This window comes from Sceloporus occidentalis, unplaced genomic scaffold (genome assembly GCF_023333645.1).
Source record: "Sceloporus occidentalis isolate IW3139 unplaced genomic scaffold, rSceOcc1.0.p SCAF_9, whole genome shotgun sequence".
In the NCBI taxonomy this organism is placed as follows: domain Eukaryota; kingdom Metazoa; phylum Chordata; class Lepidosauria; order Squamata; family Phrynosomatidae; genus Sceloporus; species Sceloporus occidentalis.
In genome coordinates, this window is record NW_028316989.1 from 32,435,609 (window position 1) to 32,448,296 (window position 12,688).

General features: G+C 43.8%; 1 protein-coding gene across 1 annotated transcript; it reads left to right on the forward strand.

Annotated features, from left to right (window-relative positions):
• The first annotated feature begins 6,569 nt into the window (after positions 1–6,569).
• LOC149307201 (immunoglobulin superfamily containing leucine-rich repeat protein-like) lies at positions 6,570–12,504 on the forward strand. The gene is made up of 2 exons (XM_089537967.1): positions 6,570–6,870; positions 10,554–12,504. Exon 2 carries the CDS (start codon positions 10,581–10,583, stop codon positions 11,841–11,843), a length of 1,263 nt encoding a protein of 420 aa, XP_089394093.1. The 5' UTR covers positions 6,570–6,870; positions 10,554–10,580; the 3' UTR covers positions 11,844–12,504.
• The last annotated feature ends 184 nt before the right edge of the window (positions 12,505–12,688 follow it).

Genomic DNA, 12,688 nt, shown 5'->3' on the forward strand with positions numbered 1-12,688 from the left:
GCAGAAAATGCAAAATAGCCCACGGCCTATTGATCTGAAAAGTTTCCGATATAATTTATTTACAGTGCAAACCTTGCCATGTCTGCTTAGAAGTAGGCATGAAAGCGAATTTACACTTAGGGAAATATGCCTAAGGATTGCAGCCTTATCTATGTAGATTTCCATCTTTCTCTTTCTCCAGAATCTTCAGAAGTTACAATCAACTCCATTTTTATGAAGGAATGGCTGAAGGGGATCTAAGGGCTTGTTGACATAGACAATTTCCTCACTATTTACATGATGCATGGCCAAAAGCCCAAATTGGCTGCAGACTGTCTTTATGACATCCGCCGCCTTTACTCCTCTTAACCAAAATTTAAAATTCTTACCTTTTACTCTGGATTTTTGCTTCTTTTTGCTGTGATGATGGCAGCTGCCTTCACTCACAATCCCTGTGGGCCACTCAGTGATGCCACTGTGGGCATGGGTTGCTCTGAGGTCAGAAAGAGGCACCCAGCATCAGTAGGATGGTTGGGCACCACCCATCAAAGCCAAAAACTCACAGCAAAACGGAGCAAGGGGGGGGGGGGGGAATTTGGGCCCAGAATATTCTGGGGGCACTCTGGAAAGTGAAGACAAGCATTAAGATACTGAAACAGTCGTGGTTTCTCCACCCCATTTCTTAGATGGAGGGATGGAGAGTTCTTGGCACAGACTGCATGGCAGTAAGGTAAACAGAGGTGTTCTAAGCACTTGGTGAAGCTTTCCTGCAACTGCTTCACCACATGCCAACCTTTGCACAGGTCTGTTCAAGCTACATTCTCAATGGGATAATCAGAGGGGTCATTGGGGAGGTGCGGGGATGCAGACCACACTGGGTGACATCCCGGAGGAGGGTGTGTATACCTGGTGGGACAGTACATCTAGTGGCAGTGGTGTCACTGGGGGGAGGTGGGCACCACACAGGGTGACACTCCAGTAATGATACTCAGTCGAGTGCAATCCCCACCAGGTGCCGTTCTACTCATGAGTAGAGTGGCACATGGCAGCTAAGTGAGGGATCTGTGCCCTTTTGGTCCCACACTTTGAAGCCCTGCCTCTGGACACAAAGTGGGACTTTCACAGCAACTGGTTGGGTGAGAAAGGCTATTGCCTCCCTCTCTTTCTTGCACAGAAACCATGCCAAGTCTTGAAAGGGCCCTTCAGAGGGTGTAGTGCCACCTTTGTCAGCAGCAACTGCTGCTGGTGTGTGTGCGTGCCTCCCATTTGGAGTCTGACATGACTGCTGAGGGAGCTGCCACACCAGACCCTGAATGGACCCTCCAGAGGGTGTCACAGTGCCACCCTTCACAGCAGTGGCCACTGCTGGGGTGATGGTGGTTCCCGGTGCCCTCTGTTTGGCAACTGGTGCTGTGCCAGACCCTGAGCCTCCAGACCTCTGGAGGCCATTACACAGTGCTGTCCTCCTCAACATTGGTTTCTACTGGGGGCAGTGCTGGCGCTTTCCATTTGGAGTCTGGGGAAGCAGACATGCCAGATCCTGAACAGGTCCTCTGGAGGCCACAACAGTCTGACCACTGGGTGATCTTGGGCAAGTCACACTCTCTCAGCCTCAGAGGATGGCAATGGCAAACCCTGTCAGAAGAAACTTGCCAAGAAAATCCTATGATGAGTTTGCTTTAGGGCCGTCATAAGTCGGAAACGACTTGAAGGCACACAACAACAAACAATATTCAAGTTTGGAGGAGATGCTAGATTTGGGTGCAGCTTCCCCTTGAAGCACAGGTAAAAGTATGGTGTGGAGACATCTTGATGTAGTGGTTTGAACATTGGACCATGACTCTGGAGACCATGGTCTGAATCCCTACTCAGCCATGAAACCCCCTTGGATGACCTGGGGCAAGTCACACTCAGTCAGTCTCCAGGGAAGCCAAAGGCAAACCTCCTCTGACAACTGTTTCCAAGAAAACCCTGTGATAGGTTCACCTTAGGGTCGCCATAAGTCGGAAATGACTTGAAGGCACACAGCAACAGCAAGAATTTTGAATATTTATTTCTATGTTTTCAAAGGCTGGCCTGGAATGTGTTGTTGCCTGAAGCAGGGAAAAAGAAGGTAAGTATTCCCGTTCATCTGATGTAGAAAAGATGGAGCAGAATTTGAATATTGCTTCAATACATTCACAGCATCTTCCACCTTATGAAGACAGTGGGTTGGTTTGGGTGGGAGGCAGGCGTGCCATGTGGCGCATGTGAGTATGTGTGTTTGTGTTTGTGTGTGATTTCTCCAGCATCTTGAAACTGCTGCCCAGCATCTGCCCCCTGAGCTGACTGAATCACTCTGTGTGCATCTACATTGTAGAAATAATGCAGTTTGACATGACTTTATGTGCTGCAGCTAGGGCATCCTGGCATTTGCAGTTTTACAAGATTTTTAGCCTTCTCTGCCAAAGAGTTTTGGTGTCTCAAAAAACCCTACAAGATACTCCCAGGATACTATAGGATGACACCGTTGCAGTTAAAGTGGTATCAAACTGCATTATTTCTACATTGTAGATGCACCCATAATGTCAAGGTGGAGTCAGCCCTGCTGTTTTGCCCCATATTTTTGACTTGTTTCTGACTGATGACTACTTTCGTGGAGTCTAGGAAAATTACTTTTGGGCATTATAACTCCCAGCATTCCCTAGCCAGCATGGTCACTGGGAAATTGGTTGGGAGAATCCTCCTCCTCCTCCTCCTCCTCATCATCATCATCAAACTGGGTCTCAAGGGGGTTTACAAACTAAAACAAATAGAACATCGTTTTAAAAAATACAGAAAATCAAGATTAAAAATAGAAGTAATCTATTAACAACACTATAACAAGTTTAAACTGAAGTGTTAAAAAGCCATTTAAAAACCAGTACAATTAAAACATTTCCATGCTATTCTGCTTCTATATCTTCTGGCATTTGATTCAGCACAGATTGCCACCCATAACTCATCCCTCATAAATATGAATGTCGAAGGAACCTTATTCTTATATATCACACACACACACACACACACACACGCACACACACACACACACACCAAGGATTGATTTTAAAGATGTTGGTAGCCACTTTGAGTTCCATTGTTGGTAGAAAGGCAATGCATACATACATACATACATCTACAAGTAACTAGAAATGAGTAGACTTGTTGAAGATGCAACAAGTGTGCTTCGGCTGGAATAGCCTCCAAAGTATTAGAGCAGTTTCTCCAAACTAGTGTCCTCCAGATGTATTTGGGCTACAACAGCCATCCTTCCTAGCCACCATGACCTATGCTCATGGTGACTGGGGATAGTGGGAGTTGCAGTCCCTCACAAAAGTCTGGGATTGGAAGACTGGGACTCTCAAAGTAGGGGAAATAGGTTTAAATCTTCACCCAGCCATGGATAAGCTTGACCTGATCATGATCTCTTACCCTAACCGACCTCATAGAGTTGTGAAAATAAAATGGGCAGGGAAAAATGTTTTCTGAAATCCTACATGACCCGTTATGTTATGAAACTTTACATATACCTAATTCTGCAGCAGAGGTGCTCAGAAACCCTTTTACTGAATTGCCAAGATGCGTACCGGGACCCCAGCAATGTACTTTGGTAGCCAGTGTACATCAGGACTGAAGTGATGCACATTGGAAGTGATGCACTTTGTCCCCATTGTGCTTCAGTTACCAATGTGCATTGGGCATTTTTTTGGCTCTGCCAGATAGTAATAATGTAATAGCAGCTCTCTATTGGATACGGACATCATCTAACTGCCCAATTCTAATTTCTGCAAATGTAAGTCCACTTTCAAAGATGGAAGTCCCCAAGAGGATTCTGGCCCATGCCTGTTGCTCTGCACTCCTATATTATTGCTGAACTCAGTTTAAAATGCGAATTTTGTCCTAAAGGCTGCAGTTCTTGACTCACTGACTTGGGGATAAGTGCCATTGAACTTGGTGGTATACATTTCTGAGAAGACATGCATAGAATGACACTGTTCAAGCATTAAAAATTAGCCAAGTTTGGGGTACCCTGAAGGATCGCTTATATCTACACCAAGCTGCCCATCAAGTTATAGCCATCTTAAAACAAAGAAAACCATTTATATATATTTCAGGAGAAACGTCTTCAGTCTAGAGCACTTCAGTCAGCCAGGTGGACTTAATACGATTTTGCTTCATCAGCTATTCATTGAGGGGGAGAAAAAACAATCACCATTTTACTTTTCTCCCTGTGTTTCACAGCCTGGAGGAGATGGAGAATGTGTGAATTATTAAGTGAGTTTGTGCACTGCCGGAAGAGAAGGGGAAAAAGCAAACTAAAAGTGGAAGAGAAAATCTGTCATGGATTAGGAATGATCAATGAACTGAATGTTCCATTTGCAACTGAAAAAGATGGACTCTTTTGTCATTCTTTTGGTTTGGTTGTAGACTCTGTTGGAGCCGATGGAGGCTGGTGATTTCCGCATTGGAGAAATGGTGACTCTGCCCTGGGTTCTAGTCTGAACGTAAAAGGAGCTGTCAAGGTGCTTAAGAAAGCTAGCATGGCATACTGGTTTGAATGTTGGCCTACGACTCTGGAGACCAGGGTTCAGTTCCTACCTGAAATCCACTGGGTGAGCTTGGGCAAGTCACACACTCTCTGCTTCAGGGAAGGGCAATGGCAAACCTCCTCTGAACAAATCTTGCCAAGAAAACCCCATGATAGGTTCGCATTATTATTATTATTATTATTATTATTATTATTATTATTATTAACCTTTATTTATAAAGCGCTGTAAATTTACACATTAGGGTTACCATATATGTCAGGAATGACTTGAAGGCACATAACAACAACAAGGTGCTTAAGCCTGTTCCCTAAATAGGACCACTCTGTCCTGTGCCACTTTAATGCAGGACTACTGTATATACTCATGTATAAGTCCAGAAATTTTAGTCAAAAAATTGACCCCAAAAACCCAGGCTGACTTATCCACGGACCGATGTAAGTACTGTACTTTAACTCTGATCAAAAAAGGAGCCATCCTTTGGTGAAAGGTAGCTTAATCCCTCCTCAGAGTACTTAAAAGATGCATGAATCCCTTTTACTCTCATCCATTTGGCCTTCAGGATGAGCACAAATAGATATATCTCTTAGAGTTTTGTAAATTATTTGACATCATTTTTCTTTGCCTAATCATTTGCATCCTTTGTTAACATGCCCCTCGACGTATCCATGGGTCATATCAGAATCCATAATTTTGGCTCCAAAGCCTGCCATTGACTTATACATGAGGTTGACTTATAGTCGAGTATATACAGTAACTTGTTTAACTATTCTTTGGGATCAGTGGCAGCTCCTGGTAGGTTCTAGTCTATACATTAAAGGATCTAATTCAAAGTGATGGACCAATTTTTGTGGATAGGGTTATCTTCTTTAACATCTGGACAGTAGAGCTTTTAGCAGTCCACAATATCCATAGCACTCTTCTCCAACACCACTTTTCAAATGAGTTGATCATCTTCCTATCTGCTTTCTTCAATGCCCAGCTTTCACAACTGTACATAGAGATTGGGCATACCAGAACCCTTTCATACCATAACTTGCTAACACAGTCAATATGTTTTTACTCTGCTAAAACTCTCCACAGATAAGAAAGTATGACTTGCACTCAGATGGTGACACCACATTGGTACACATTTCCTGTGTACATTTACAAAAGGATCTTCACAAGACCAAACACGGGGAGAAAAATAAAATGGTGATTGAGGTAGCAAAACCATATTATGTTCACCTGCCTAATTGAAGTGCTTTAGATTGAAGACATTTCTCCTAAAATACATACTGTATATAAAGAAACCAGCATGGTTTTTTTTTTGTGGGTTTTTTGGGCTATGTGGCTATGTTCTAGAAGAGCTGGTTCCTGAAGTTTCTCCAGCATCTGTGGCTGGCATCTTCAGAGAATGCTGGCATGGAAGAGAGTGGGGTATATATATATATACTGTGTGACCTTGGCTCACTTCCATGCCAGCATTCTCTGAGGATGCCAACCACAGATGCTGGCGAAGTGTCAGGAATAAACTCTTCTAGAGCATGGCCACATTGCCCAAAAAACCCACGAAAAACTATCAATGCTGGCCATGAAAGCCTTCGACTTCACATCAGTATGGTCTTCTTTGTTTTAAGATGGCTATAACTGGTGGGCAGCTTGGTGTGGATGCAAGCAAGCCGGCTCATTCCACCATTCAATGCTATGTTTTTGCCATGGGCTCTAGCTTTAAGAGGTTTGTGGCCCTATTAAGAGAAAAGAAGGACGGGAAAACTTGCAATGTTTGCTTTTGAATCCATTTCTTCTGTCATTTTAGGGAGGGTATTTTCAAAAAAATAAAGAAAGGGTACGTCTTGTGTTTCTTGCAAGCATGTAATCCTTCATGTGCATGTGAAGGAAAAGGCAGGGTGGAGGAAATGATTCAAATGGAATCATTTGTGGATATTTCAGAGGAACAGGAAGGGAGGAAAGGATTTGACGGCGTTCAAAGTCTGGGGGTTTGGAGAGGCCATCCATAACACTGGGCAGCTCTCAGCCCAGAAGTATAGGAAAGAGAATCAGGGATGAAAAGAGGAAAGAAAGCAAGAGGCTGAAAGAGAGAGAGAGAGAGAGAGAGAGAGAGAGAGGAAAACCTTTGGCACATTTTTGTCTTCCTTTTTGCAAGGCCTGTGAAAAATCAAAACCACTTTTTTGGCGCTGGGACGAGTCAGAGGCTGGGCTTGGTCGTTGTTATTAATAAACTTTTTTTCTGGAATGCGTGAGTCTGTCAGAACCCGGCGCAATGTTTACACAGTTTCCTGGCCGAAGACTCTTTTAGGAAGAAAGGAAGAGAGCCCAGAAAGAGGTAAAAAAAAAAGAGAAAAGGGAAAAAAGAAAGAGGAGACGTTTCATTCCCTCATTTTTCCCTATATGCAAGTCTTTTTGTGCATGAGTGTTTGTACGTTTTAGACTAAAACTTCTTGTTCTTCTGGTACCTGATAAACTTTCAGTTTTCCCCATTTTAAGTAGTTCTATGGAAGAAATTGTGCGGGTATTTTGTTTCGTTGATTATTTTCCAGAAAGATCTGAGATGAGAACGCAAGACAGGGAGGGGAGTAGCGGCGGTGGTCTCAGAACAGGAATACATGATTTGTTTGGGCCTATTCTTAAATGAAAGAGGAGCCAAACCTGTGTCATTTGCCTTCTGGGCAAAGTTTGGAGAAGTGACCTTTTTGGTCAACAATTCTTGGAATTTTTCAGGCAGCTGGCTGGAAGATTTTGGGAGCTGTTTACCAAAAAGGTTTAACTTTTCCAAGTCCTGCTTCTGGGGATGTGGCAGAGAAGAAACTGAAAATGGATAGAAAGCTGGTAGCTCAGTTGCAGAGTCTGTGCCTTGTACACAGTGGGTTGTAAGTTCAGCCCTTTAGGATTGTGGCAGATTCCTTTGTGCAGTTCTGGTGTCAGTCATTGCGGGCATCTCAGATGCAGATGGGCCAACAATCTGATCTAGTGTTAAAACAGTGTGGTGTAGTGGTTTGAACATTGGAGTAGGACTCTGGAGATCAGGGTTTGATTCCCTATTGAAGCATAAAAGCCTACTGTGTGACCATGGGCAAGTCACACTCTCTCAGCCTCAGAGGATGGCCATTGCAACCACCCTCTGAAAGTTTGCCAAAACAACCCACATTAGGGGCACCATAAGTCAAAAATCATTTGGAGGAACACAACAATAACAAAGGATTTTGTGCAATTCCCAGCTGCCCAAGCCAGAGAACCCAGTGGTGATGAATGCTGGGTATTGCAGTTCAACAGTATCTGGAAGGCTGCATAATTTGCATCCATCTTAAAGCATTCCCCTCAATTATGACCTAGCACTGTATGGTGGGCTGTGTAGTAGAATAAGGATCTCTGGTGTAGGGAAGGGCGACTCTTTGGCCCTCCAGTTTTTGATAAATAACAACTAGCCTTCTCATCTCTCAACTATGGCTAAGCTGGGGCTGATGGGCAATGAAGGGTTCAAGAACTTTGGTTGAGGAGTAAAGCTAAAGGGAGGGGACTATGGTCCTGGAATATCACCACTTGAGACAGCAGGAGGAGGATGTTTTTTAGTCTGTGATGCTTGTGTGTTACAGTCCAGTCTCAAGTGGTCCAGTCCAGTGTCTCTTTGGAAGCTCTTCAGGGCATCTTCTTGCTTTGATGATCAAACACAGCAATGGGAACATAGTTTCCAGAGTCTCTTAGTTGAAACAATGCTGCTCAAAGAAGCTGTTCAGAAAGTAGAGCAGACACTGGGGAAATGAGGATGTATGCATGTGACTCTAGCTTTCAGAACTTTCTGAAGTTACTGACTGGTCATCAAGAGGGCTTGTTGTTGTTGTTGTTGTTGTTGTGTGCCTCTAAGTCATTTCTGACTTATGGCAACCCTAAGGTAAACCTACCACAAGGTTTTCTCGGCATGTTTGTTCAGAGGGGATTTGCCAATGCCATCCTCTGAGGCTAAGAGAATGTCCCAAAGTCACCCAGTGTTTTTTTAATCCCTGAGTGTGGAATTGAACCCTAATCTCCAGAGTTTTAGTCCAATGCTCAAACCACTACACCATGCTGACTCTCAGACTGGTATTAAATGCATTGCAGTAGTCTAGTCCTGAATCTAGGATAGTTGCTAGTTCTGCCTTTGTGAAATGAAGCTGCAGATTTCTCATCTTTGTGCAGCTGGTAAACAGCTGGCCCATGACATTTTGCTGACTGAGCCAGAACAGCAAATGGTTTCTTTCCTAGATGTCAGAGTCAAGGGGCCCAGTAGCCAAAGCCAACTAAATTACTTTGGCACATGAGAAAGGATATCCCACAAATACATCTCCTTCTTTATGGTATGAGGATGATGTTGGTGTAAATTTGTTGCCCTTTGGTGACATTTAGAATCAGCTGCCTCATTTTCTTCCTAATGGTAGGGCGAGCTTGTTGATAATAAAACTCAATCCCATTAGCAGTAGTGGCCACTAGGTTTCATAAAGACTATAGTGGGTGAACACTCCAGAATATGGTTGCTTTCCGAAGGTAAACAAGTATACTTCCCTCTGCAGCTCATTTGGCCATCCAGAAGACTGAGAATGGAGTTCTGGATCCAGATCATGGCCTACCAATGGCCTGTTCCTGGGCCAAAAACTCCATGTCTTAGGATCAACTCAGGATGATTTCACTGACCTTGGGGAAAGTGAGATCAAGAATTGACTTGGAGGTTGCTATGGCACGATGTCCTGATGTGGGTTGATGAGGTCTTTTCTCCTGTTTTAGAGATGCGATCATCGCTCTCTCTTTCAGCAAGGCATGTCTCTGCAGCCAGAGAGACGCAGCCAGAGCAGCATTCATTATTTTCCTTAGAGGACATTTTGTCAGTGGTATGTAGGAAATGTTCTTGAGGCTGGATTGAGACCAGTGGTAGATTTATGCACATGCTAAGTAGGTGACAGTTTAGGGCATTAGATTATGAAGGCCCTCTAAAAATCCACATATTTTAAAAACAAATCTCCAGTTTTGCATAATGGTTAGCATCTGCTACGAACCTCTTGAACTTGGCATAGTTTAGGGCTCCAGTATGTCTTAATGCCATCCCTGATAGAAACTGTGGTTCACCTCACTGTCACTTTCCATGACCACATTTTATACCTCTTTCGCTTAACCTTCTGGTTCCAAATCTGTTTACAACAGGGTGGACAAAAGTGTGACCATCCAATGTTATTTTTGTGGCCATCACACTATCCAGATCCCATAAATTTCCTTATTTCTCTGGGGGGGGGGGGGGGGGAAGGGTGAAGCCTCCAGAAGACTCGCTTCCAAGTTTTAAGTAAGTTGCTATAATTATTATCAAACAGACCAAGAATGGACATCAGATTGCTTCAGGTTTTCTTTTGTTCTGGGCATTTTGACCAATCTATGCAGCCCCTGGAGTATCCTAGGGTCAGAAAATTGTCCCCCACTACTCACAGTAGTTGACTGTTTTTTTCAATGGTATAATTTGGTACTTTTAGTCTCTGGATTTCATGGCCTTATTGATGGTGATGCTCTCCTTTCAGAAGATAATAATGGATATTACAGTGGACATACAGTGTCATAGTAAAACAGTGGCCCTTATGGCAAAATCAAGGTTTGCTTTTGGATTTTTTTTAAAAAAAATTCAAGCCATGGATGGTTGAATCTGTAGATCAGAGAGCCATCTTGTATTTCAAAATGGGCTGAGCCTACATTGGGGCTAAGCAAGACTGTCCCTGACAAATTCGGACATCTGGAAGGCATGAAATAGTTGAAAATCAATTTCTGAAATGTTACATGGCATCACATATAATTGGAAGGAGGAGAAGAGAAGGAAAGGAGGGAAAGCAACCTGTAATGTCCCGAGAAAGAGACTGGATGCAAACCCATGAATGTGCAAATACAAAAAGAATTGGAAAGTACTTATAGCTCCTGAGATTTTTTTTTTTTTACCCAACTGAGGGTACCAGAAGATACCAACAAGGCTCTGACTAATAATGTCTTCCCTTTCTCTTGCAGCTCAACAGTGGAAATCAAAACAGAACAATGGGTCCGCTATTTTGCTTATTAATGCCACTGTTCCTTGTAGAGATCCAGTGCTGCCCAGAAGTGTGCAGATGTGTAGCCCAGAAGAAATATGGCCGCCATATTGTTGATTGCTCTTACAAAGACCTCCAGGCTGTCCCTTTTGGCCTGCCCTCCAATGCAACAACCCTCACCTTGTCAGTCAACAGCATTACTTCTCTGGGAGAAGACTCCTTTGTGGATTCCACCAACTTGCAGGCTCTTTGGATGTCATACAATGAGATCAGTACCATTGCTAGGGGGACCTTTGCATTTCTGGTGCAGCTGCGGGCCATCGATCTCAGCCACAACCAGATCAGGGCCTTCCCTTGGGGAGACCTGTCCAACCTCACAGCTCTACAGCAGTTGAAGCTCAGCAGCAACCGTTTGGATAAGGTCCCTCTGGAAGCCTTCCAGACCTTGAAGGACTTGCGGGCCCTCTGGCTTGACAACAACCAGCTTGCTGTCCTCTCTGAGGGCACTTTTGACTCCATGTCTCTGTTGTCCCAGTTGCAAATCAACAACAACCCACTGAACTGCTCCTGCAGGAGCTGGTGGTTGAAGAAATGGTTGGAGAACACCACAGTTTCGATCCCAGAGAAGGAGTCTATTACTTGTGCTGCTCCTGAACATCTGAAAGGTCTCATTTTTGGGAAGACCTTGAAAATGGACTGCATGTTGCCATCAGTCCAGTTAGTTTACCATTCCAGTATGGGCAACAGTGTGCTACATGATGGACTCACTCTCTTGTTGCACTGCAGTGCTGTGGGTAAACCACCACCGGAGATCAGGTGGAAAATCCAGACGGCCGCTCAAAATGTAGCCATCAATGGGCCAAACATAGAAGCAGAAGGGGACAATGTGCTTGCCAGTGTGACCTCTAAGCAGAACAAAGGCGGGCGCTTCCTGGTCTTCAAGAATGGCTCCATGGCCATCTCCAACTTCAACAAAGCTGATGAAGGCTTTTATACTTGCCAGGCACTGAATGATGTTGGGTCTCGGGAGGTTTCGGTCAACGTCGCTTTGGCCAGCTCAGAGAATCCAGCCGATCAGCTCCAGAATGACATCCAAGCCAGCAAGCCCAAAGCCAACCCTTGCGACAAAGAACACCCCAAATCTGAAGAAAAAGTTGTGTTCATCTACCTTAGCCCAATAGTACCAAAGGCCAGTGGGAATGGGGGGACTATGTGGGACTCATGGCTGTGGATGAGTTCATTTCTGGTTTCTTTGCTACCCTTTTTGTAGTTACAAATGGCTGTAATGCAACAACCTGTAGAAACTTAGTGTCTAATTTGTATGGGGCTGAGCTGTAAAGATATGCCTTTTAAATAACACTGAACAAATCAAGGGTTCTGTATTCATAGTTTTTTGTGGGTTTTTTGGGCTCTGTGGCCATGTTCTAGAATAGTTTATTCCTGATGTTTTGCCTGTATCTGTGGCTGGCATCTTCAGAGTATGACATCCAAAGAGCCTGCAAGAGTAGGACATCTGAAGATGCCAGCCACAAATGCAGGCAAAATGTCAGGAACAAACTCGTCTAGAACAATGGCCACATAGCCCAAAAACCCATAAAAAATGATGGATACCGGCCATGAAAGCCTTCGACTTCTGTATTCAGCTGCTTTGGTTGTTGGAGAATTCAAGGAGTTGTAGTTCCAAAAAAATAACATTCCAGAAGCATCTCTTTGGTGCAAATAGGAGAGAAATCAGCATAAAAATGTCAATGTGTTGCTAATGGCTCAGCCTCAGAACACTGATTTTCCAAAACAAAAGCACAACACTACAGACCAACGCAGAACCCAGTACTTAATATACAATATACCATACTGTATGCAATATGTTTAACGCACGCTACTGAAAAGAAATCTGTCTAAGGCAAACACTTAAAATAAATATTTGGATGGGAGGCAATGGAAGACATTTGAGAGTTCATGGCGGTCACTGACTGACTTTAAGGAAAGGTGACACAACTTGGGGCATTGCATTGTACAAAGATTTTCTTTGAGTGTTGTGATATATGAACTTGGCCGTGTGGCTCTTTCTTTTGCCATGTAATCTAACTCTGTTTTACTATGCAACAATACATATTT

What these genes read in the sequence shown, in the direction of transcription:
- LOC149307201 (XM_089537967.1), top strand. Translation starts at nt 10,581, where the DNA reads ATGGGTCCGCTATTTTGCTTATTAATGCCACTGTTCCTTGTAGAGATC.